The 27,419-nt window shown below is 42.3% G+C and overlaps 1 protein-coding gene across 1 annotated transcript in view; it reads right to left on the bottom strand.

Moving 5' to 3' along the window:
• Nucleotides 1-20,888, bottom strand: part of LOC308118964 (TSC22 domain family protein 1-like) — a gene marked incomplete at its 5' end in the record, with an annotated part of 28,070 nt that extends 7,182 nt beyond the window's left edge. Inside the window, one exon of the mRNA XM_080478700.1 lies at nucleotides 18,178-20,888. Within this exon, the coding sequence (XP_080334826.1) occupies nucleotides 18,178-20,888 (2,711 nt within the window). The remainder of the gene's footprint in view (nucleotides 1-18,177) is intronic.
• Between the last annotated feature and the right edge of the window lie 6,531 nt (nucleotides 20,889-27,419).

Raw genomic sequence — 27,419 nt, 5'->3', positions numbered from 1 at the left:
TGGCCGACTAGTGAGTGAATTAGTGGATACAGGCAGCTTGCTAGGCGGGTGGTGACGTGTGATCATGTGATGCTCGAGTTATATAAACCATCAACGGAGATTAGCATGTGGCCCAACGATTTCCCCGCACCTACACCAGTCCTTTGACCTCTAGACTTCCTAGTCTAACGGTCTCCACCGCAAGATATGAGAATTTTGTAGGTCACTGATGTTATTTGTGTGAAATAATGAGACAAAATGGTAAAAAAAAATTTTTTTCCTAAAAGTCAAAGTTGAGGAAAATTACCCACATAAGTTTACACTTTTTTTTTTTTTTTTGCCACACTGACTCAGGAGACACAGTCATCACACTGTTTGGTCTTACTGTCAAATCTGCCAAAGTAGCCCAAACATGCGTCCCATTATAGCACTTTCAAAGAGTCATAATTTTCCTTGCGAGTTTGTATGCCGGTGCTCTGCGTGACAGACAAGAGGGACCCTGTGCTTCAGGGTCTTATCTTGTCATTTCCCATTGAAAGGCAGCTTTAAGATGGATTAGTGCTCCAGCACAGAGAAAACACAACATGCACTCGCGGGGCCTCCACTGGCTTAGAGACGGCCGGTCAAGCAACAACAGGTTAAGGATGAGCGCAATCCGGGGGATTTCACTTGTCCCAACAGACTCCCCATGTGTTGGGGTGAGTCAGTAGCACATGACTTCTGGGTGGGTTGCACAGTATCATCACAGTATTTTTGTTAACCTACTATAATCCAAGAGGTTAGGAGACGGACATCCAACACTGACCTCTGAATACTTCCCCATTATCTAAGGAAATTGCAGCATCTTGAAGTCTGTCTGAAGTTCTGTAAGCATACAGTTATTCCAGAGATTAAATCATTTAGCATCAGACATAACCACCCATTGGACTAGAAGTTGAATATATGTCAGTCGGCTTCTCCAAATAGACAATAATTGACCGACTTCACATCCATATTCCTGCACCAAAAATAACGGCTGAAGTTCAGCTACAGTACACCGCGTTACTAAAGGTTCTCTCTGCAGGTACTTTTTCTTGTTTCGGATTTTAATCATGACAAACACCTACATTTGAAGCCGACCTTCCACAAAAATAAGGGTTCGCAACTTGGACTGAGGAGTCTTCTGCAACTTTATCATCCATAATTTCTACACTGCTTTGACGAACCACAAAAGTTCAGAAGTTTAAAAAACAGCAATCATCACATCATCATGTAAACAATGCTCAGAGTTTGCTCGCTGGCAACAAGACTACATTTAAATCCCAGAGGACACTTTTTCAGAAAATCCCCCCCCCCAAAAAAAAAAAAAAACAAAAAAAAAAAAAGCATTCCAACAAGAGCCATTGTTGATGGACCCACCATGTGTGCAATATATGGGTGATTCTGATGAGATAAACGTGCATCATGGGGGCAGCCTGTTGAAGACATGAATAAAAGCACACAGGATTCAGGAGCGAAAAGACCTGCCATATGTTAATATGTTGGCAGATTTGCATTTCTCTGATGGACTTGGTAATGACACCGAGGCCTGGCATGACCCAGCAATGAAAAAAGGAGGTCTATTCTTTTTTTGGCTGAGCAGTAGTTTGATAGTAGGGCGCACACACAGACTTTACCAGTAAGCCCTGGCTGTGGTTTTTCCCCATAGTCACACTCTGACTCACTCACCCAGTCGCTCTCTGTCATTCTCCATAGTCAGAGGCGCAGGGAGGAATGATGAGTGGCCATTTTGGCCTTCACACGTAAGAGAGACAGGTGCTATTGGAGCATTTGGGCTGACAGCAGCAAGTCCTTAGTTCCCACTCTGCACTAAACTCCGGCATACAGCGGGGAGAGGCAGAGACCGAGAAGGAGAGGGTGAGAGAGAGAGAGAGAGAGAGAGAGGGAGAGAGAGAGAGAGTCGGCCTGGGACATCAGGGCTAGAATGGCCCAGATTCATCGCCTCAGTATCCGTGCTGTCTCAATGAGTCATGCACTCAGTGAATTCAGTGAAGAGAACCACATACAGATATGCCGTTCGAATATAGTTTGTGGATTTGAATGCAGCATTGTTTGGCGGAGTTCACACGAAGGCCAGCAAAGCTATCATACCAGACACATGTTTGAATTTTTTTTGAGGAATTCACGTAGCTTTCGCGTCACTCCGGAACAACACTGGTCCCAATTCTCTCCTCGGTGCGACTGTTGTAGTTAAGCAACCTCCCACTTCCAGGTCACGTCACGGTCCCACCACCAGCGTACAAGCGCCTCCATGATTTAAATTATGGCTTTTAAAATCATCCTGAATTCAGTCCTTTGCTGGTTGCCATTTCTCAATGAAAAGTCCTATTAAAAATATTACATCGGATTATAATAGCTAGGAGTAAAATGATTCCAAAACCCTTTTTTTTATGTACCGTGATGGGCTGTCGTGTGTGTACCTTGGTTATTACACAACTCCAGCACAGTTAGGCTCCAGACCTTTTGGATTAATCTGATCTGGAAGAGAAATGAACGACAGCTGACTTATTATACTCACATATTAGTCACCAGTTGATGTGGTTTTTGCAGAGAATTTTTAATATTACAAGTTTCCTGGATAAGATTCTCCATTAATGTTCCCTCAAATCCAAGGAAACATGTAGTTTGCAATAGGGCTGCGCACCATACCCAGAATGTTTTGAAATCGCGATAACAACAATAAACTCTTGTGCATTGTGCATTAATGCTCTGGATGTTGCCCTAGAGGCTCACTCCCCCGTGCAGATGTAGAGACCTCAGGGCCAAATCTTAATACACAAAGATTGTGTAAATCGCTGACACGGCGTGGCGCTGAGTGATTCACGGTTCCCAGACAATGCTTGCGTTTCCATCTGGAGCAACCCTGCATTCTTCTCCTCGAACAACATGTATATTATTGAGAGAAGCTACGTCATGTTGCATGGAGGCGACTGAGCGAAGCAGAAAGTTGCCACACAAAAGGTGTGACTATTTACACTTACTTAGTTACTGCGAGTCATACTGCATGTCGACTGATTGAACAATGATGCTCTGTGACACTCCTATAGATGATTTAAGGGTGAAGAAAGGAAACGGAGACCATCTGCAGTCAGCTGCTCAGCTATTCTTGTATTATTCAATGAATGATGCAAAAACAACAAGTTGCTTTTCCCCACCACTGGCGGAAAAAAACAACCCAGAACAGAATCCCAACTCTCTCGCCCTCGCTCCCCATCCAACACCCCCACAAGATCCAAGTTACATAACGTGTGATGGGGTGTGTGTGAGCAGCAGGTTTGAATAATGTGGAGTGAAACCTGGCATTAAAAGGATTAGCGGCCAAAGAACACACTGCGCTTTGAGTCCAGACAACAAAGGGCGGGAATAATGCTAACGGCAGCAATAAAAGACGAGAGGAAAAGGGGCTTGAGGCACACTGTAGTGTGCCTTTGCCTCCTTATCAAAAAGACCAATACAGGCTCACAACCACACGGCTTTCAAAACGGCAGAATGAACAAACTCCATTGTGAGACAATGCAGAGAAACCTTTTAGGGGAGCTAAATAAATTAAAATCCTAAGTTCTTCAGCATGAAAGAAGATCTATCCGTGATAAAACACAATGACAGATTCTACATTGGCACAGAACAGGGAGACCCCAAAAAAATAACCAAGTAACAAAACGTGTGATTACAGTTAATCAAGTAAGGTTAGGAGATCAATGTTTTCCATCAATTAGAACTATGAGGTGTGCGGTTCCCTAAGTTCAGCTAAGAACTCACAAACTGCCGAGAAAAACTCTAAAAGTCAAACCAGCAGCACATCAATTATGAGACACTGCAACTGAAAGTCCATCACATCCTGTGTTTAGTTCATTTACAGCTCTTTGGTGCAGTTCGACTGTAGTCTGAACATAGCATGAACCAGAGTGCGTTTGTACGAACACCAAAACCTGCTTTTCAACACAGCCTCGCTCTCGTTGTGTGATAAATTGACGAGATAAATATTAAAATTCAAAAACCAAACTTAAAATCGGAACACGATCTCGCTTTGAGCTCTTCAGAGAAACCTTTCAAATACAGCCGCAGTGCTTCTGTAGACATGTAAAACATTTTGAATATTGTTCTTCAGTATGTAAAAGTCTTCCCGAGTAGCAGACGGAGCAGGATTGCAGCTCCTATCTTATCTTCGAGTGTGTGTGTGGAGGGAGGATAAATTACTCATAGTGGCATCTGAGCCACGGAGCATTACAACACACACACCTGCTATACACCCTGTGTGAAAGTGTGTTTGCGTTGGCTGACGGGAGGATGTTTCGGTCTCTTTTTCTGGAAGACCCCGCTGGACAGTGACTCACTAGTATGTCTCGTACGCCACGTTTCAACAGACGTCTTTCCAAAGTATTCAGCACCTCTCGCAGCCACAACAGTCCAGCCAGCAGGATGATGTATAAAGCAGTTTGTGGCTGGGCATCAGCAGTCAGAGGAGTTATTTTAAGTTCTGTGTTTGTAAGCTGATGAGTGTGACTGAAGATAAATAAAAAAAAAATAAATAAATAAAGTTATGATCACGGTTTACCGAATTAAATAAATGGATGAGAAGCAACTTCATTGAAAGACATTCAGATACAACCCGACAAGTGGCTGCAGGACTTTCCCATCTCATCTTCTAGTTCACCGTTTTATAAATTGTTATTGTTGTTGACAGGGTCATAGTTTTGGGAAGGACCAGTCCAACTAAAAGACTGAAAAAGATGAAGGATTGATCTGTTAATGATCAGGTGGGAAACCGAGCAGGCTCCTATCAATACTGTTTTGTTTGTGCAACATCTGAGTGAATCTATTTCATGGATTTGGGGGGGGGGGGGGGGGGTCATTCCTTGATTGCATCACAATGAAAAGAATAATGGTCTTGTTCTGTTGATGAAAGGTCACACTGAGTTCATCAAGTCAATAAATGCTGTAATGAGGCCACAATCCCTGACCCACTTCAAGTGAGTGCAAGTGAAGACAAGCGGATGGAGCAGTGAGTGGATTTACTATCGAAGGCTCCACCGTCACAGGGCCTAAACCTCTGACGACAGCGGAGCTATCATAAGCATGGCTTAGTACAAACTAGTTTCCTGTCGTGGTTTTAACCATCAGAAGACCACTACGCAGGCTCATCCATCATCACGTCACTTTCGCAGAGATCGCAGCGTTTATGTTTTTAAAGAGCTGTTCTTTACATATACATCCCATATGACCAACTTAAGGTCTCATCATGCCAACTGGTAACTCTATTATGATTATTAGACTCCAATGTGGTCACCTTGGTGTTGATTTAGTCGCAGTGCCAATCTAGCTACAATAACCAAGTTGTTGAGATTCAGTGTGTGTCACTGACAAGGCAGGCCGCAGTACTCTGGCTGTCAAACCTGTGATTTATTCAGTCTTTTAATACATTGACAGATTTTTAATGTATTTTTGAGGAGATTTCAGATAGTGAAGATTGACGTTACTGTATCCCAGAAAAATGGGCAGTAACTCCCACTAATTGTGAATTTTTGACAATTCTACAGCGATAAAAGTTTTAAAAAATATATGTAAAAAAAAAAAAAACAGACATCCTACTTGCAGAGCGACTGAATTTAGATCTAGAAAATGTAGATAGCAAAATATGAATGGGATCTGAGTTCACAGTGTGATACAGAGTCAACAGTACTATCGGAGGGTTTTTGTACCAGCTACACCACTTTAAACTGCTGAACTGAAATCTGTGGGCCCAATATTTCAGTTTATATCTAAACAGCTTGTGACTGCAGTAACTTGAGAAGAACTGCAAAGCTCAGAACAACCAATCAATATCACAAGCAGAATGGGTGAGCGTGATCTATATTGCCATCTCCTGGTGACAGTCGGGAAACATGACATTATGTGTAGCTTATTTAAAAAAGCCCAAATCAGGGATCATATCAAAAGTAATTGATTGATTTGAGCTTTCTGTGTCACTCTTTTTTGTTATAAAGTGGATGTTAACACTATGCTGCTGAAATAATGAGGCTATATAAAATCACTGCGTAGCAGTGGCTTAATATAGTGATGAAAACAGAGGCATGTATACAATATGACACATACGCGTTGTAGAAGAAGTACAGGTCAAATTTGAGGTTTTTAATGGATTCCTGTTTGTGGTCAACCTCTCCACTGGCTGAAAGTGAACTCTCTCACCTAACATTATCAACCCACCTTCAAAAGTACTTTCAACATGAGGTTTTGCAAACATCTGCACTGACTGGACATTCCAAAGACCAATAAAGTCAGTCCCATTGATCCATTGCAGTTAGGGAAGGAAAAACACATTTGTTTTAGTCAGAGTGAGTTTCTAACAGTTTAACACTTTATAAAAACTCCATTAGCCGTACACTGTGAAGTAGGTGTAAGCGTTATGATCCTAACATGTTTGGAATTGGTGATGTGTTGAGAAACAGTAGACATTATAGAGAAGTTTATATAAAAATATGACATACAGTACAACACAATCAAATACTTAAATTATTCTATACTAACACATCCACCTTCAAACTATCTTGTATTCTAATATTATTACTTAGAAATAAAAGCCCCCTTTTCCTACAAAACCTAATAATCATTTTAATGCTGTCTTCCATGACATTAAAACAAAATCAAGGAACAATAAATCAAGCAGTGGCCTAGCTGTAGAAACCTGTAAAGTGATGCTTCACCTTCCCCAGTCTTACGTCTGCTTGTTTTTTTGGACATTCAACACGCACACACCCTTGATGAGTGTCTTTCTACTTAAATCTATTTCTTATTTTCTGGTCAATACATTTTGCCATATACTTGAAACACAGCATAGTAAGTTCCTTCCTATAACTTCTTATTCCTGCGAAACTGAGAATGAGTCTTGTTATAGATAAAATACAAACAACTGCTGACTCAGGCACAGACCGACACTGTGAGCCAGCACAGTGATGCAGCACCACCTCGTGTCCTTGAAAAGTTCTAAATTCAAAGTGCACCCTTGTCTTTTGGCCGACATACAGCACATCCCACTTGCTGCATTGCTGCCATGGATGTATCAGCTGGTGCACACTGCCACCTAGTGGTGAAGCCAATAGCCACCTTACTATCCAACCAATATGAGGCTGCTTCAGAGGTCGAGTCGCACGTTTTTACAAACTATACAGCGGAGAAGAACTCAACAAGAAAGAGATTTTAAAGAAAAGTGTTGGGTAAAGCAAGGGAAAAGGCCCGTCAGTGTAACAGCTCCTCTCTCCACATCTAAATACACTTGCTCGTTAAAAGCTATTTTTGTTTCTGCAGGAGAGATACAGTGTGTGGAAAAATAGTAAGGAAAAGTGACAGCAGGACAATGTGCTTTGTATTTTATAGCCCCTGTGTTATTCCATCAGCACATTTGAATGCAGTACAGCAACAAGGCAGCTAAAGATTACATGCCCGTTCCTTATTTAGCAGTCTGAATTTTCTATGTATGAGCAAAACATTTCACATAACACGTACAAAACCTTGAGAGAGGACTTTGAGTCTTGCTGAGCCCAAATCTGCAGTTGGAAACATCCCTGCCTTACCCACTCCGTCTCTTGAAAGTTCACCAACTTTGCTTTCTTGGACTACAATTAATGCCAATTGTGTTCTTTGAAATATATTCTGACACAGTTTAGGATTTTCCATCATTCATAAATGTGTGTGTGAAAGTTATTCTGTAATAAATTTCCTTAATTTATCAAATTTTCAAAAAAGATCATGCAATAGGAGAGAAATAAGTTCATAAACAACAAAAAAAAGTCTGAACAGACATCACAAACTAGCTTTCCTTTTTTATAAAAAATATAATGGTATGACTCTACAGCTCAGTTGCACCACTTTTGCTTTGCCCCTCGACAGTATAGAGGAGCAGGACAAGAAGATGTGCTCCAGTGTTCTCCGACAGTCATTTCTGGTCTTTGTGAATCTACTGCTTTGCAAAACTCAGCATGGCCTTCAATTCACCAAACACACTTTGCTTGCAGTATGAGGAGTCATGCGTACGTGGGAAGTTCACAGCTTGGCAGCCAGCAGGGGGTGGTGCAGTACTGTTTGCAGAGCTGGAAATGGACCGCAGGAAGACTGTGGTTGGCATTGTGCTCCTTAGACGGTGCCAAGGGGAAATTTATTGACCACGTTTGGAAGATAAAAGAAAAGTTTGAAACTGCCTGGTGTAGAGAAGTGAAAGTACGAGAATGTATATGTTGAGAATACTGAACTGTAAAGTGTACTGCCCTATTTAATAGATAGGGCATATGCACCGCGTGAGATTTGTGAATACACACTCACTTACATTTCAAAGAAAAAAATTAAATATATATCCCTTATGAAGCCCAAAAGATATCCTGAAATCTGTTTGGGTGGTACTCTAAATGAATCTTGCATACAAGGGCTTGAAATACAAGACACAGACATGATGAGGAGCAACGTGTCTGTCTTATCCAAGAGAGAAGAGAAAGCAGCTGCAAAGGCCATTGAGAAAAAAAATTATAAAAAAAGAAAAGGAAAATTTACCCCCCACCCCTCCAGCAGCCTTCCTTATTCAGCCACGGAGCATTGAGAAGGGGATTAACTCGCACAAAGCGAGAGTGAATGAGCAGTAAACCCGATGGGAAAAGACACTCAGCAGCTAAAACTCTCACGTCATCACAGCCCAGCACAAACCATCAAGACTCCATTAACCTGTGCGAAGCAGCTAAACAAACGGCAGCTATTATTATTTATAGATGAAACCTATTTCACCAGCGCAATGTTTAGCCCCGCCTCCAATTTGTAGATATCCACGTACAGCTCCGTCTGACATCCAATGGAGAAATGACCATAAAGGTAAAGTAACAAAAGCAGCAACTCTAAATCACTTGTTAGTTTCAGGGCAAAGACTACATTTTGTAAAAGTCAACATTCAATAAACTATTTTTACAGGCTGAAAATTAAGCAAAACTAATGCAATTTCAACACGTAACAATTTGTATGATGTCCTCTGGTGCAAAATACTGAGAAAATATCACGTCTTTCAACTTTCTTTTGCAACAAAATCCCAAGAGAAAAAGAAAGTGGGCAGATATGAAATGCCAATTAAAACGTTGTTTTTCCTCGAAACAATGTGAAATCCTGTCTGCCAAAGTCTCTCTCTCTAATGTAGGACAAACCAATTGCTTGTCAGAACACATTTCTGCAGCCTTTGTATTTACTTCTGCAATATAACTTTGATGCCAACGCTCCTTTGTTAGCGATAAGGGAGCTGGATCGCTCACGAGCGATGCTGCCATCTACAGGTCAATTCTGGGTCTCAGTGGTGATTTATCTGTGCTGATCTTTAAAAAAAAAAAAGAAAAAAAAAAAGGTCTGTTTTTCCAATGGAGGTCATCTTGTGGGCCAATTGGATTATCTGGCAGGAGTGTTTTGACCCGCAGACCATATGTTTGACACCACTTATCTACACACTTGTGTTTAGAAGAAACCCCATTCTTAATTTCTTTTGTTGAGGAATTGAACTCACTCCTGGACTTCAAACCTCTGAAAATAGACATTTGTTGGTTTTCATGTAGGCACACTAATAATTTGTGTCTTAATCAGAAACCTTACAGCAAGTCAGTTCCATCTTAACCCTGATGAAAAAGATTTAGCTGATGCTGGTCCGGCATTCGGCACACAGGACTCCCTCTGTTCTTAAAGTCAACTATTCATGTCAGTTGGCTCACGTGCGCAGCTCTCATGGGCCTTGCAGGATCTGCCGGCAGCTCATAAATTGGTGTTTGACATCCACTTACATTAAAAGCTATTTTATCTGCACCTATTCAGGAGCTCTGTTAAACAGATTATGAATTACACCTCCATCCAACAATGACTGTGTGTTCTGGTCCGGAGAAGGGAGAAAGCAGACACGTAACAAACCCAACTGAACTACAACAACAAGAAAACAAGGTGGTACGAATGAGACACGTGGAGGACGGAAAGGCTGCAACCCTTAAGCTGATGACAAAGTCATCTAAAGTGTGTGCGTGTGTGTGTGTTCCTGAAGCTGACTGGACAGTGTTGGGGCTGCAGGAATGCCAGCCATGATTCAGCACATTGTCTGCATGTTTAGGGGTCGACGGTGGGGGAGGGAGGATGACAGTGTCAGACCACTAAAGCTGGAAAACACTCATTTGTGGCTGAGGATGAAACTTCATGTATCACCATCTCTTCGTGTCATACATACAATATTTACCTTCGCCAACGAGAGTTGGTCGACAAATTAAGTTGGACGAGAAGGTTATGTTTTCGCCTGCATGTATGTATGTATTTTACCAACACTTCACAAAAACTACCGAATTGCATGACATTTTCAGGGATGATTTGTTGTATCATTCAAGGAGCAAGGAATTACATTTTGGAAGATTAATAAAGGCTGTTTCGGAATAAATCCCAAAAATGAGTACGAGACAAAAAATGTCCCACACAAAGCGAATGGGAGAGGCACCTCATGGAGGAGATTAAAGGAGGTCAGCATCGGTTGCCATGGAGACGCTCCATGCTCAATGCTTCACACGGTGATGTTGCTACCTGACAGGCTAGTTACCATCGAAATGAGCTAACGGCTAACATGCTAGCGATGCAAACTCGGTTCCGCAAACAAATGTGGCGTTGGCAAAAGTATGCGCTCTACAGAGTGCCTGGTCGAGTTCAATGTGTGACAGTTAAATAAATACAAGTTGTTTCTTTTAGTTTTACTATAACTGTAGGTGTCTTTCTACTGTCTGATGCTCCAGCGAGAGTCTTTGTATTCCATTTTACACATTTATTCATACTTGTTTATCATATATGTTCAGTTAACACATACACAATACATACAGTATGCACACAGACAATGGCCTTTATCTTGTGATCGTAACTCAATGACACCGTGAATTAAGACTTGATGAGGAGTTTCAACTTTACCACCAACCTAAGAGGTCAAAAAGCTTCTACACCGCTCTACTGAACTTAATCTTTAACTAAGCCAACAAACTACCTTCAAATATTTGCTCAGCATCAGATGATGTCAGCTCCGTATCAGCAAACAGGAGAGATAAACAGGCGTGAGACATAGCTTGGCTTGTGAGGCGCCGTGGCATTCACTGTGAAACTAATTAAACCACAGTTTTATGAGTGGGGGGAAACTATTAACTACTGTATTCTTATTAAAACTTCCATTTTTGGGGACAGATTTTCTTGTAACTGAAAGACAAACAGTGTGACATTTTCAAAAGGAGCAAACTATCATGTAAACCTTAAATATTCACAGGTATTGCCAGTAATATCTCATGTGGGAAGCATTAAAAGTCCAGCATCCAACCAAAAAACTCCCACACTTTGAATATAAATGAACTGAAGTGTAATCGCTACAACCAATCAACGTATGAAACCTCGGATTAGACACGATAATCCGTTAACTGCCAGTTTCATTTCAGACATGCACACTGAATTATTCTTTACTAAAATAAAAATAAAAAAACACCCCAGGAACTAACTATCACACAAAAAGTCATCCACTGAGAGATTCACCGACGGCTTGACTCAACGTTGACTAGGTATTCCTTACAGACAAGAGACAAAAAGGAAAGCAAACTTAGAACTTCTTAAAAACTCATTAAAATCTTCTGCTGGTGTCAAACACATTTTAGTTCAGGGATCACGTCCATAAAATACATATCATAAAACACTGTACTGCAAAAGATGTCGTTTCCATTCATTTATTGTTCAATTATCTCGTTTGAAAAGAACACTATCGAATTTAGAAGAACAAATCACATGGCAAAGACATTAACAAATCAAATATTTCAGTGTTGGTATTTGATTATGGAATATTCACCTAATATGGTAATAAAAGACACTCAAGTCTTTGAACTATATCCCCACAGTGGAATTTCAAAATGGGGGGAAAAAAAAAAAAAAGGACAAATTAATTTCAAGCATCAATGTAACTTCCTCTGACTGTAATGTATTAAAATAAAAAAATAATTAAAGAAAGAAAGAAAACAAATAGCAGGAGCCGGTTTCATCAAGGTTAGACCATCATGGGAACGTGTGAGTGCGTTAGAGTGCGTTCAGGTTGGGAGGCCAGTTTCCTCACAGATGAAAGGCACGCTAAAAACACAATCCATTATCATCCATTACAGGCCATTAGTTTTCCTACTGCACTCTTAAGTGAAACAACCCTGTTTATTGATGGAAAAATAAACCATCAGCAAGAAGGAGGCTGAGGCGAACTGAATCAATGGTGCATCTGCATAGACCGCAGCAATAAGCAGCAGGAGAGACGACAGGAGGGGGGGGGGATCTGCAGGGGGAGGCGTCAGCAGCAGCAGAACACTTCAGTGATAGAACCAAGGTGTTCTATAAAAAAAAAGACTGAATCTGGAAGCAGTGGTTTAACAGTAATGTCTCAACATTTGTGCGGCTTTGTTAAAATCTCAGAGCTGTGGAGCAAAAGAAGCAATTAAAACTTCTTACACCAGCAGTTGATGTAATCAACCATCTTATCTTCACACCTAAAAAGCTGGAAATATCTGATGCGCTATGCTATTGCCTTAATATTGACTTCTTAGCATCACTTTAAAATGTAATCATAACATTTCACTGACTGGACTTGTAGCGGAGTTATCTTGAATGTGAATGTGTCTTTGAAGACACACGACAACTTAAGAAATTGTTAATCCCGATAAGGAGTTATGACTTTCCAAAATAATTCCGTCTTCTTATCTTATTGGATATTTATTCTAATAAGTTCAACCTTCCCTTGTCAATAAACATATGCAGTTCCAACTTCAAGGAATGTTACTGATCTGTGCAATTTGACAGCTTTTTAATGCTTTTACAACCAATAAGTGGAAATTTTACATTGAGAAGCTCCAGCAAACTAACAATGTTTGGTTTCTTTGATGACACACAGCTTGTGCGTGGATACGGCCAACATTGAGCCTCCGAAGACCAACCAAGACGTCGCCAATTGTTAGAATCTCTAACTGAAGTCCAACAACAAGAATAGATGACTTTTGCATGTGGAGCATGAATTCCCAATGAAACCTCACTCGGTATTTAATCACCGACATCGGAGCAGGACGTTCCCCCTCAGAGAGGACAGACATCAGGATATAAAAATGATCCCAGATTAGAGCAGCTGGGGGGATTTGTTGAGGTTAGCAGGGAATATTACAAGTAATTAATTTCATCATCAGTGTGATTAAACGATTACTGCCACGTGCGTGCCAAGTGTCGGCCACATCCTAAACACTTCCAGATAGTTTGACGGGATGAAAGAAACCTTCATTAAAAATGAGGCTTCATGAAGGTAATTTAAAAACGATTTGCTTGAATACACCATATCATGACAAAAAAAAAAACATTTGGAGCACTACATGTCACAGAGCGCCTTACATTTATCTGAAGACTGATGATTGTGATTAAAAGCTTGAAATTAAAGCTTTTAATCACAATCGTCAAACTTTCAGTTGTGTTAGATTTTGATGTTTTTTCAGCATTTAAAATGAATTAACTAGACTCGAGTGTTTAGTAAACAGTACAAATAGTCGCCAGAAACATCCCTTTTTAGCACATTTAGCATCAAAGTGTATAAAGGCAGTTTTAGAAATCTGGCTTTGGTTAAACATGCGCCATTTTCAACTTTTGTGAATCTGCAAAAACTTTAGGGGCGGATGTGATGCAAAGTTTTCTAAAGCGACAACATGTCTGGGATAGTCAATTGCATTAACTTTTCCAACAAACAGTTCCATACTCCCCCCCCCCCCCCCCCCCCCCCCCCCCCCCCCCATGACGATTGACACGGGGGGAGGGTTTCGCCAAAACTGGCGCGGCGAGCGTCTCTGCTCGATCTGGTTTCATCTGGTTCAGTCTGCTCAGTGGTCCAAAATCGGCTTCAGCAGACTTTACTAAGTTGGGATGGGTCAGCTTGGGTCACTTCCGCTGTGTGTTGTGAATTTTGGGGATCTCGCTGATCTCCACACAATGAGCAAACAGGCCCAGCACACAGCGGCTCCCTGCACTGCCAGGGGCAAGATTACATTCAAAGCAGCCAGCAGCAGAGATAGCCATCATGCTGCCAGCCAGCCCACATTCCCCTGAGCTTTCACATAGTGAAACACGTACACACACACACACACACACACTCGGACTGTGTCCGGACCACCAATATCTCCTCGTTTGAAAAAAAAATTAAGAAATAAATACTGGCCTTCTCAGGCCATGGTGTTGGTACAGCACTGGCTTCAGCAAAAACCTTTTTTGGTGTCCTTTTTACCCCCCCCCCCCACAATTAAATGCAAGATTCCCATGACAGCAAATACACACTCAGCAGGTAGCCCAAAACATCAGTTTAGGTTGAGTCACAACAACCAATAAATTGCACAGTTTAATAGCCAACAGGAATAAACCAATTAAATTGGTTTAGGCACAAGGAATCATTTAAAACTGCAATAAAGCTCTTCTTCATGTTTTACATCTTTTTTTACAGCCGATATAACTTAGGAGGCAAGGTGACAAAAACTAGACTGCAGCCAAATAGCAAGATAATCGTGTCATGATCAGAAGTGGAATCTTTAATAGGTTACCAGCATAAAACACAATACTTAATGTCACTTTTAACATTGGAGCAAAATGGCTAAACATAGTTTTAAAAGAGACAAAACTTTACGTTAACATCACCTCGAATCCCTTAAATAAAAGCCTGGAACTTTACTGGAACAAAAAGCAATGCTGAGCTAAGTGCGAGCTAATCTCCAGCAACATCATTACAGATGTATTTAATTAAATACTTCAATATTCTTGCCTAGTCTACAAAAGTCCTTTTTTTTTTTATTTTTCCTTGTAACAAACGTTTGCGAATACTATAAAGTGATAGATGAAAAAGGGAGGCTACCCGTGACTGATTTCTTTTTAAATAGTGAACATTTTCATTGAAATTAATTGACTAGTTTAAAAACTGAAAAAAAAAAAAACATTTTAAATTTATAGTTAAGTATTTTAAAGAAGGTCACGGAAAATACAGTGTGTCTTGAAAGTCCTTTAAAGCCTTTAATCATAACTTCCAACAACCACATTGGTGAGTGAATGCTCATGAAATACGATGCACACGGAGCAGTACTCTGGAGGTTATCACTCAACATATTCTATTAACTTCCAGAAGACTGGCGAGGGGCTAAGACATGTAATCCTTTTAAAAGTTTTGCATTTTCAGGCGGCTGCAAAGGCATGACCACGCCCTCGTTTAAGGCGATGTACTAACAGCTTCAGTAAGCAACTTGTTAAAAAAGAAAATCAGAAATCACAAGTATATCATGTTATAAAGAAACAATAAGCAAAAACAGAACACTCACTCCTCAGCCTGTGTTAAAGAAAATCAACCCATTTCAGTCATTCAGCTTCTAAATGGGACACATTGTTGATAAACAAAGGTTGGCATAAAACCTTTTTAGTGCTTCGTTATTAAATCCAACAAATTCTGCTAACCAGCCTCATCACACATTAAAACTTTGAAAAAAAAACTCTTAAACAAGATCTGAATTCCAACCAACTGACAAGCTTATATACAGTACAAGGAGACAAGCGCGATGTAATCGACATGATCCTAATAGAGCGCTCTCAAAATAGTTAGAATTCCCCCACCACGTTTGGTGCTTCAGTCTAAATCACCATTAATGGCCAATAAGCCGGTGCAGTCAATCAGCAGTGGTCTGGCACGGACAGAATACCCGCCCATCTCAGACGCATCCCATTAGTGACTTGTCAGCACAGCAACCGACACCCTCCCTCGTTCAGAGGCTCCCTCGCACACGCTGAGAGAAACACATGAAGTGATACTGTAAAGAGAGCCTGCTGTTTCACAGTCATGCCTCGGGAGGTGATTTATGAGGGCTGGTAAACCCAAACATTAAAAGCTTTAAATGTGTTGGCAGGAGAAACACAGACGGCCACGGGAGCTGTACAACCACCGATACAACACACGGATCTCCGCCCTGAATCCACACTTAAAGGGAAATCAATTTACAATTATACTTTACCCGAATTATACTTAGATAAATATGGTGACACGGAGGTTGTGGAAGCAAGCTTATGACCAGACATTAGCTGGTTTTGATTGTACTGCTGTCACCACTGTGGGGCCCTAACAAGGCCCTTAACCCCCAAAATGCACAGAGTGCCTCATTAAAGGCACCTGACAAATTATGACAAATAAAACTTTTGGATCACATGACCCACAGTAGCAACCCCGAAAGGAAGCAGCCAAAAGAAGAGGATTTTGGCAGCACAAGCTTGTTATTTGGTTACTGCTTCAACTAGGATTGCTTAGTTTAGTTGACTAAACATTGTACACAAACTTGGGATATTTTCAGATCTGCCACTTAATCCAAATGACACAAAAAGAAAAAAAAGGAAAGCAGGTCTAAAAATATTTTCACTATGAATTGACACAATTTTGGGGGGTTAAATATAAAACTTACCTGAACAGTTAGACTCCAGTTTATACTATCACACTCACTATCATGAATCATAAACAGTATGTAGCGCAGCCAGAAAAAAAAACCCCACTATATGCTGGAATAATATTCACAAGTGAGGTTTGCCCTGAATTACCATCAGTCATGATGTAAGAGCAACACTTGTGAGTGAAGCACCTTCAGTGAAGAGTTGCCTGGCCTCACTGAGGGGTAATGAGCTGTCAAAAAGCTATTTAGCGCAGTGTGATATTTATCTCAAGTTTGTAATGAGATGTAATTTACATACAGATTCCAACTTCTAACTGGTCTTAAAGAAAATAAGTCAATGGTCCTCTTGAGTGAGTGGGTGTTTTGTGCATTTTCAAATACAAGGAGGAGAAACGTGTGCTCTTACGCGTGTGTTTTCAAGTTGCTGTGACTGCACCACTCTCCGCAAGGGAAAGTTCACCACTGGAAACAAGTGAGGACGACAAAGTTTTGACACCGTCAAGCACCACTCCGACCGTGACGGCGGGAAAACGAGACAAAGCTGAACTGCGAGTGCGAGTTATAGAGACCATCTTCTCAATTGTAACAAGGGCTTCGGTTCGGCGTCCATCCTGCTGATTATCAAAGACAATAATCCACCGGATCCCACATAGATTTCACATTCCTTGGAGTTAAAGGTCATGTGATAATAGAAGTCATCCTTCACGATCCACCTGACTGACCGGCACACAGACAGAAATAGAAAAAAAAATAAATTTCACCTTTCTTATCCTGAGCTCTACTTGTCTCTCCTCTGTGGTTTAAAGTGAAACAAGCTAAAAGGAAGTCATTCATGTTCTACATTTTTTAAGTCAGAAAAAAAGGGCTTAGGATTGTTAGGAGGGACTGAAATGTGAACAATTTCTTGCTGCTGCAAGGTGATTAAAATTCCTGTCCAGCCTCAAAATTAGTTCTTAAAACTTACTTTGAGGACATTCCAAAGGGTTTTCAGTTTTCAGCAGATGGGGAGAGCTCTCAACCAAATCAATAACCTTTTAGTGAGGTTAAAAAAAAAAAAAAAAAACAACAGTTAAGCGCTTCCCTTTCCATGTAAACAAATCACCTGGCATTCCTCATCACTCCATCCAAAGGTAGAAGAAGGTAAATTGTCCAGTCTTTAGCGTGGACTGTAATACTAACAGAATCTGTATGATACAAATTCTATCACTGATTAAATAATCACACAACTGTTGCAGTGATTCCTGCTTTTCAACAGCAAAAAGTGCTGAGAGAGAGCACAGAGCGAACTGTGCACCCAGCGGAAAATTGTGCCCTGTAAGGCAGACAGCCGGGGTTCTAAGCAAGCGCGCATTCAAGGTAAAATGTCGAATCACTGAAGCCACTTGATAAAGACAAGCGACGTCACGTCCAGCTGAGCCTGCTCTGCGTCCCGCTGACAGATGACAGACGGAACACAGCAGACCGGTTGCTGGCGGCCAGCTATCTGGGGAAACAATAACACTTGTCTTCCTTCACATCTGCTGCAGCAATCGGCGAGGATTCAGAGCACTTAGTTACACTTTACACACATTTAACATAGATTGCTTCCAGGAAATTTACTTTACTTTTGTTACCTAGTCAAAACATAAACAGTCATTGAAACAAAGTGAAATGAGGGAATAATGTCTCTTACCCATCTTCCTCCCCATCGACAGTCTTGAGACCAGCTGGTGCAGTTAAGGCACTGGCGGTGGCGCTGTTGCCCTCAGTTTCCTGACCCTGGCCAGTGATGGATCCAGATCCTGCCTCCACACTTGTGAGCTTGGGCAACCCCAACAGAGCCGACTGATGCTGGAGGAGCAGCCGCTGAGCATCCTGCAGCTGAGTGGTGGTAAAGTTGGGCAAACTAGCGTAGAGGGCACTGGCCTGGGCGGCATGAGCCAGGGCCTGGGCACTGCTGTGGTCCTGGGTCAAGCTTACCGAAGATGCCTGACTGTGGAGAATGCCTTGTGTAGGCATCCGACCACTGTTCCCAGTGTTATGAGCTTGGGGTTGGGACTGATGATCACTCTGGGCGTTGGGAGGAGGCACACCTGGTGCAGAGGCTTGGCTCTGGTGGACCGTAGGGGGCAACTGTGTGCTCAAGCTTGGGTTTTGGATTTGAGTCAGGAGGGACTGTGGCTTCTGCTGCTGGCAATCCAGATGACTTGGAAGGCTCTGAGGCTGCTGGCCATGACCTGCCACACCCACATGAGAAGGCATGCTGGCGGCCTGAGTGTGGAGAAGTGTCTGTGGCTGTTGATGACCTCCAATCATCTGGCTAAGTCCATTAGTTTGTCCAGAAGATGCTGTCCCAGCTTGGTTGGACAGCGGTTGAGAAGCAGCAACAGCAGCCTGGGGCATGCCTTGCTGGGTCTGTGTGTACTCGGGGGGCCTCATCTGTACTGTGGTTGCTTGAGGGGTAGCAGAAGCCTGCTGTGGCAGAGCAGCGTAGCCCAACTTCTGATGCTGAACTCCCACGAGACCTGGTGAGGAGGTTGGGGGTTGATTAGCGACAGCCTGTGCGTAGGTGAGATGCTGTTGGGGCACCCCAGATGTAGGAAGTCCAATGGTGGTCTGGTGGCCTGGGACAGGTCCAGGCTGGTTAATGTTTGTGAGAACAGAAGGGGCAACAGTATTTTTCACATGAGGATGGTTGATATCCTGGGTGTGCATGAGAGATTGTGTCTGTGATGCCCCTATGCTGGAGCTACTCGGGAGGATTCCTTGAAAGCCCTGAGGAAGGGAAGCAAAATCCTGGGCATGCTGGGGCACATGAGGTGCACCGACCTCTCCACTGCACACAGTCTCAACGTAATGGCTCAATGTACTCATGGTACTACTCACTGAACTACCACTTGTGCTTTCCCTCTCTGAAGTCCCAGCAAAGCTCTCGGAGACAAATTGACGGTTGCTGAGAGATGCAGCATCAGATGCCGATGAACCAGGGGCAGGAGCTGGGGTCTCCTTGTCGTAGAATTCGGTGCATGTCCATCGGCCTTTCTTAAAGGGCTCAGAGCTAGAATCCAACTTCACCACCCTAAAGCGAGAGCTGGTTGTAGTGGCTGCAGGTGCTGGAGCAGGCATGGCGGGAGCAGATGACACAGGAACTGTGGCCACAGATGTAACGGGAGCATTCACAGGCTGCAGCACAGCTGATCCAATTCTGCCTTGGATCCCACCGGGGAGTCCCATGCCTCCAGCGGCACTAACAGCAGCTGCAGCAGCAGTTGTGGTAGTCATGGTGATGTTTGAGTTCATATTTTGGTGTTGCTGGATCATGCCAACATTAGCGGCGGTCATAAGGTTACCTCCAGTAGAAACAGCGCCACCTCCCCCTCCACTGCTGCTTATCACATTGAGAGGAAAGCCACCACTGCTGCTGCTAGCACTCGTGCTGATCCCCCCTCTCACAGGCACATTGGCAGAGCTCAACATATTCACATTACTAACACTGCTGGTCTGGGGATTAACTATGTTAACTGTAGTGCCCGGAGCAGAGCTGTGCATTCCAGGGACAGATCCCGGGGCAACAATTCCGGGCTGAGCAACAACACTTGAAGGGACAGCCTGGGAAACATTCTCATGAGGGCCCCCCATATTAGAAGGCATTTTCTGGGTGATGGAGGGTAAAGCTCCAGAAGTGACGGCAGATGAAGTGGTCCCAGGGCCGGAAGAAGAGTAAGCCTGGGCATGGTTGGGATGATGGGGGTGTTGATGGTGATGATGATGGTGATGGTGATGGTGATGGTGCACAGTCCCATTCACCATGGTCCCACCGTGCTGTTTTGTCTGGTTCAGGGTATGGGGGTGTGAGGGCTGGTTGGGGGAGACAGCTCCGGGGGTCTCAGCCTCCTGGAAATTATTTAGAGTCTCCTCTGAAGAACTTCTTTCTGCCCCAACTATGTCATTGGCTCGGGAGAGAGACACATCCAGGATTTCAGAGGAAGACAGATCCTCCGTGTGGGACTCATCCAGGTCGTCGTAGCTCTCCGTGTCCTCCGCAATACTGTTGTTGGTACTAACAGATATCTGTGCAGGAGTCACACTTGTGATCTGGAAACCGCTCTTCTTTTTAATCTGAGCTCCAGTCGGCTGCGCGGGCTGGGGCTGGGGCTGCAGATTCAGGCTGTGGGGATGATGGGGACCCGGGGAGGATGAACCAGCAGGAGGCTGGCACTGAATCAGCATTGAGGACTGATAATCATCGGCTGAGACGTGGCTGTTGTTGACCACCGGGTTTGCCGGTGTTGACAGTGCCGAGCCGCTCCCGCTGCCGGTGTTGCTGCCTCTCCTGTGAAAGACAGCCGGATGCGCCATCTTCCTACCACTGCCAGAGTCTTCTGCAGGGTCCGGATGATGCATTTCGAGAGGATCCGGGCGGTAGTTGGTCTCCGACAGTATGCAATAAGGCTGCAGCTCGTTAGGGTCGCCGTTTTGACAAAACTGTGTTTAACAGACGATCCAAAAAAAAATATATATATATAATAATAATAAGCAATTGAACCAAGCGCGTGGCGGCTGCTCTCAAATATCAGCCAAAGTTGTGCCAATATTTACAGCCTCTCACGCACGATTTACTGCGATCCAGTGAGAGGCAGCGAGGCAAAAGGGAGCTAGCCAGCTAATGTCAGCTGATTGTACTTCACCGGTTAACGAGCGCTTGTTATCCGTCTGCGCCTTTAATAAACATAAGCTGGCATTATGTGCGTTTTGTAACGAGATGCCTTGCTGCAGTGAAACCGCGCACGAAGAGCCGAGCAGCTGCTCGGTAAGTTATCGGTGTAATTAAATGCTAGCCTGACAAGAGGAGTATCGTCGGCTAGCTAGCTGCCAGTCTCCATCACCGGCTAGCTAAACACAGACTACAGAGAGGCGTTCAAACTGCTCCGTTTGTCTCCAAGAAAACAAAACCAAAGAGGAAACCTTATGTCCGCTGCACGGCGATGTGAGAGCGAGCGCGATCACCCATCAGCTGCGCACAAGCGTTAAATCCATCTCACTGGATCCCGGTTTGGCTCCTGGTTTTGCTGTATCACTGGTCCTCCCCGGCGGTAGCCTCGTTCAGTATGTAGCCTCCTGCACCGCTGCTGTGTCTCTGTGCTGTGACGGGACCGGAGGGGAGGGCTGCTCCGTAATATGGCGACCGCGCATGGTCTCTGCTGCCAGACATAAAGCAGTCTGGGAGAGGCGGCACGAACCCAACATCAACAGCTCCGAGAGGAGCCGGAGAGAGCCGAGCGAACGGAGGTCCGAGCCGGAAAGAGCCGAGCGACGGGACCTCAGAGCCGGAAAAGGGCGAGCGACGGGAGCTCCTTCCGAAAGAAACCGGAATGAACCGAGCAACAGGGGGTCAGAGCCGCAAAAAGCCGAGCGAAGGCAGCTCTCTCCGAAAGGAGCCGGAATGAGCCGAGCGAAGGGAGCCGATCCTGCGACGTGTATAACCGCACGGCGAGTTCTAAAAGAAGCTGGCGTGTATTCATAGAATTCAATGGAACACATCATTTGTTTTAATAGTGAGGTCCAGATGCACAGTAGATCGCAGCAATGCCAATGGTAATGGAGAGTAAAATACAGAATATTTTGCGGTAACTAATATTAGCGTGAAAGTCATACCATATTGCATGATGCATGATATTGCATAATGCATGCTCGAGTAATCATTCACACCGGTCTGCAGAAGTTACGTGGCGAATAAAGTAACAGACTTTCACCAACTTAGGTCTTGATAGAATCTTTCTCAGATAAACTTCAGATTGCACGAGCTTGCTCACATTGTTCATATCAGGTTTTGTAAAGAAAAGAAAATTAATGCTTACAATTTCCAAATTCCAACGCTTCATAGTCCAGCTATTATGAGATCAACATGTATGTGGTCTCTGAACAGAAATGAGTTTGACACCCATGATTTGGAGATAGGGATACTAGAAAGGTTTGTTTCAACCACTAATTATGAGATAAGAATATTCACTGTTGTACTAGCTATAATAATCCGAGATCTGCTGAACAAACCATTTATGAACTTTCTAGAAACATCAGAATACATTATTTAGCCTGATTATTATAGTAATTATAGTTTGCAAAATGATAGTCCTTAAAAGCAGTAATATTCAGTATCCGACCAAACAAACTGCTCAAATATACTATCTTTGTGCAAACAAGACTAACTAAAGTCCTTTCAAAAATGTGAGAAAACTTTATTAGCAGCTTTAATTAGGTCAAATGAACAAGTTCCATATATTATAATTTTACAGTGAATAATTGTGTTTTTTGGTCTCCAGTTTTTGAAAGTTTGTGATCCTACTGGGGAAAAAAAGACTATAAAATCAATCTGTATATTATTCTTTACAAATCAACATTTTAAAGTATTAAAGTGAGCACTAAATGTCCACGTTGGAAGAGAATAAGTTCAAGAATTTTAGCCTGTGAAAAAGTCTCAGTATGGTAAATCAATAGTAATTAATTTAATTAAATATATTTAAAAACGTTCTCTCTTGGATTACTAAAGTATTTCTATTCTATTCTATTCTATTCTATTCTATTCTATTTATTTATGGCCAAAACCTTTTCTGTCAACAGACCAACTGATTATCTATATAACAGTTGTGACACTGGTTACTGATTGTTACTTTTACATACATTTTTGTGTACTCGTGTATTATTTTATATAGTTTGCAATTTCATACCAACGCCTTCATCCCCATTACTTTTCAAATAACTTGTTAGAATATAAGGCAAGACGATTGGTTTGGTCTCTATAACCAAGTGAATACACACTTACAGACATATGCATATCAAGATAGATAGTATTTTACAAGTAGTTAAGATGGAATGATGCAGTTTCATCCAATAAAAAGTAGAACACAATCATAGAGAGTAAACATTTGCTGTGGATTGAGCAAAAACATCATCAGCACGCTGTTCCCGAAACAAAGGTAGACAGAGTGCTGCTAGATCCCTCTGCAGACACAGGTGCTCGCCACACTGTAGGATTATTCTACACACAGGTACTGTTTGGGGCCTCTCTCTCTTTCCTGTGTTTTAGAGAGAGGCGCTGAGAGAGATGTACACATTTGTTGGTCTGTAATGTTGCAGCAGTAGGTCATTGAACTCCAGTGGTAAACTGGTCAAGCAGCTCCATGTTTTGTGTTCTGGTCTGTTCTGCCCATCACTGGACACATACAAAGGAAACCGTTGCAATCCTAAAATTTTCATTTTAATCTCTCTCAAACTCATCTGAAAGCAAATTAAACAAAAGTGGTGCTTAAGGTTTATTATGGATCACTCCAAACTAGATACATCTACGACAAGTTGTCCTAAAACTGATCCAAGTTCCTCTGGGCTGAGTAAGGAGTCAGTATTCCCACAAAAAGAATACATTTCCACCACCATCAGGATTGACACTACGGAGACTATGAGGATTCCATCATGTGCAGTAGAATTATCATCATATGGTTCTGTGATAGTGTGCAAGGGACAAGACTGGAGGTAAATCGTCAGTGCTCGTGATCTTCAGGCCCTGGGGCAGCACCGCATTTAGAGCGGGCATGACTGTGCTGGAGAACCACTGCACGGACTCAGGAACATTCGCATGAGTTATTGTCTGTGACCACAGTTGAAGCGTTTGCCTGCAAAGAAGAAAACATCATTGCAGAAATGCAACTGTCTTCCCTCGGGCCAAAGCTCATTTGAAATGTTTTGAGGCAAAAAAGGAAAACTGGGATCAGATGTGTCAAAACCTAGCGACAGATTCCTTTTTTATTAGTATAAAGAAATATTTATATTATTTATGACCCCTTGAGATGTAGCATCTCGTACGCGAGGGGCTCCAATGAACTTGAAAACAACAGACCCTGTGTTCATTTGTTTTGTGTTGCTTCTTATCCTCACTGGCTCAATCAGAGTTTGATAATAAACCCGTTTACAATTTCATTAGTGCACTCAACCTGTACCTGAATAGACGCGTTAATACTTTACTACGGGGGGCACTCGGCGCTCTCAGCTGTAGAGACTTATACGAGATGTTAGGTTGAGTTTGCACGAAGAGAAATGCACGAAGCAGAGAGCGGTGGAGCTGAGGTAACCAACAGAGTGGCGGTACAAAGCAGCGGTTGAAGGAAGGAAAAGAGAAGTAGAGATTTACTGTCAGGCGAGCAGACAGGCTGTGTCCATCGATACGAATGATAGAGAACAAGAGACAATGGGAGCCTACTGCACTGTAAGCGTCTGGTGCTGTCAGCAGCTTTAAATCATCCTGGCACTTTAAAAAAAAAAAAAAAAGAAGACCAGCAGTCTTGAGCTCCTGCTCAAATAATGAGGTATTTATGTTGTGGTATATTTGTATATGTGTTGTTATTTTCTGTTTGCACTACGAGTTTAGAATTGTTTTGGGTCCCGAGTTTAACGTTATATATAACTTTATTTTATTACCAGCAGAGCTCACTGATCATTAGCATTAGTTACAAATGATTTACTTTTGCAAACAAATTTTTATTTTCTATTGTTTTGATAATTGACTTTTCTTTCAGGGCCATCCAGAAGTGTTGTCAGTCTTACTCTTGCCTTATGTCCTCACTTTGAGCCCGGGGTGGGCGTTTGGGTCTTCCTGTGTGTTGTTTGCTCTTAAAGTTTCCTCCCACAGTCCAAACACATGCATTCGAGGAGAACTGGTTTAACCCCGACTGCCAAATGTGTCCTTCAGGGATTTGGTGACCTATGCAGGGTATCGCCAACTCTGGGTTAGGTAGAAGCAGTATGGAAAAGTCCATTTCTGTCAGAATAAGGCAGTTTCAATTTTGTCCTGACATCGGTTCTTGTTTTGAGTCATTGGAGTTTCAGATCAGAGTATAGAAATCAAATTGCTCATTGAAATGTCCTCACCTGTACGTGTCGTTGCATATTGGACCTTCACTTATGCAGACTCACACAAGCTTGATGAAAAGGAGAAAGAAAAAAACACTCCACATAAAATCAGCAGCAACTTGGTTGAGAATTGTTTTTCATTGTTTATAATTTGCGCATGAAAAACAAGTGTTTGGATTGACGTTATTCAGAAAATGTAGGAAGAAACTTTGTTTGGTGTGTTTTGGAAAAAGAAACGACAACAACAACAACAACAACAACAACAACAACAACAACAACAACAACGACAACAACAATGTGACCAAATGGGTGAATTTGGTCACGTGAATTTGGTTTTGGAAAAAGAAACGGCGACGGCGACGGCGACGGCGACGGCGATGGCGACGGCGACGACGACAACGTGACCAAATGGGTGAATTTGGTCACGCGAATTTGGTTTTGGAAAAACAACAACAACAACAACAACAACGACAACAACGACAACAACAACGAAAACAACGACAACAACGACAACAACAACGTGACCAAATGGATGAATTTGGTCACGTGATATTGGTTTTGGAAAAATAAACAACAACAACGTGACCAAATGGGTGAATTTGGTTTTGGAAAAAGAAACAACAACAACAACAACAACAACAACAACAACAACAACAACAACAACAACAACAACCACAACCACAACAACAACAACAAAAACAACAATGTGACCAAATGGGGGAATTTGGTTTTGGAAAAAGAAACAACAACGACGACAACAACGACAACAACGACAGCAACAACAACAACAACAACGTGACCAAATGGGTGAATTTGGTCACTGAATTTGGTTTTGGAAAAAGAAACAACAACAACAACAACAACAACAACGACAACAAAAACAACATGACCAAATGGGTGAATTTGGAAACCTTTGAAAATGTCCAATGTGGAAGTCAATACTGACCTCTCGTGGCTGAAGTGAAGATAACATGCAAAGTGATACAACGTAAAGTGCGATTAAACATATAGGCCAGCACTCGCAAGATTAAAATCTTGAATTCTTTTTTAATTCCATATGGTGACTTCCTCAATCACTAACTAAAATCACCTAAACAGTCTACAAAATCAGTCATTTTCTTTTATTGTTGACAAGTTGCAAAACTGCTGAAATCATACCCATAATTTTTCCCCAAATGTCATTATTCATAACAAAATGCCATTATTACATTTTATTTTACTTGATATATTATTTTATTCTACTTTAAGCCTGTTCTTCTCGTAACACCTATTAAGATTGAGAACTTTTAGTTTTTTCCAGATTGTTTCTATATTGTTGTGTTGTTCTTTAGGTGTGGAAAAAAGTGGAGGGATAAAGCTGACAATCCTTGTCCAAACATCTGGAAAGTAGCTACAGTGAGGAGAAATGAGTCAAGCCAAAGGTAACTCAGTAGTTTTGGATTAATTAGTTAAGACTTGAACTGTACCCATCATTCTGGATTAGCAATTAGTATCAGAATGTGACATTACATATTTATTATAGAAGAAACAGGTTATAAATACAAGTTATTTCTGCTTCCCAAGTAAAAGCTTTATAGTTCTACTTCCACTCTGAACATTTAATTTATATTTTACATTTGTGCAGCAGCTGTGGTGATTTCAGATCTTCCTCTCTTTGCTGTCTGCCAGTAGAAGCATCTCCAGGCCACAGCTAATGATTATTCCATTCAAAAATATATCTTATTGCTTGTTAAAGTACAAGTTGCAGAGTTCAAATCACCCAGATTACAGGCCTTCCAGTAGTGGTGGTGGTGGTGGTGGTGAGATCAACCTGAAATTATTGAAACAACAGCAGCTCTTGGCTGTGGTTGGACGTCGGGGCGAGCCCAGTGATGCGGGGCAGGAGGTCTGTGTCTCTGTCTGGGGTTTGTGTTTTCTGAATGGAGGCCAGAATAGACTCAAGCTTTATTTTTGCTGGACGACCGCCCCACAGAGAAAAATCCCAGAGAGTGTGAGACTGGATGTCTAACTACCCAGGAGCACTAAATTCATTCA

This window comes from Lipophrys pholis, assembly GCF_963383615.2.
Source record: "Lipophrys pholis genome assembly, chromosome: 13".
Classification (NCBI taxonomy): domain Eukaryota; kingdom Metazoa; phylum Chordata; class Actinopteri; order Blenniiformes; family Blenniidae; genus Lipophrys; species Lipophrys pholis.
The sequence above is the reverse complement of the archived record's forward strand: the minus strand, read 5'-3'. Positions and strand labels throughout refer to the sequence as shown.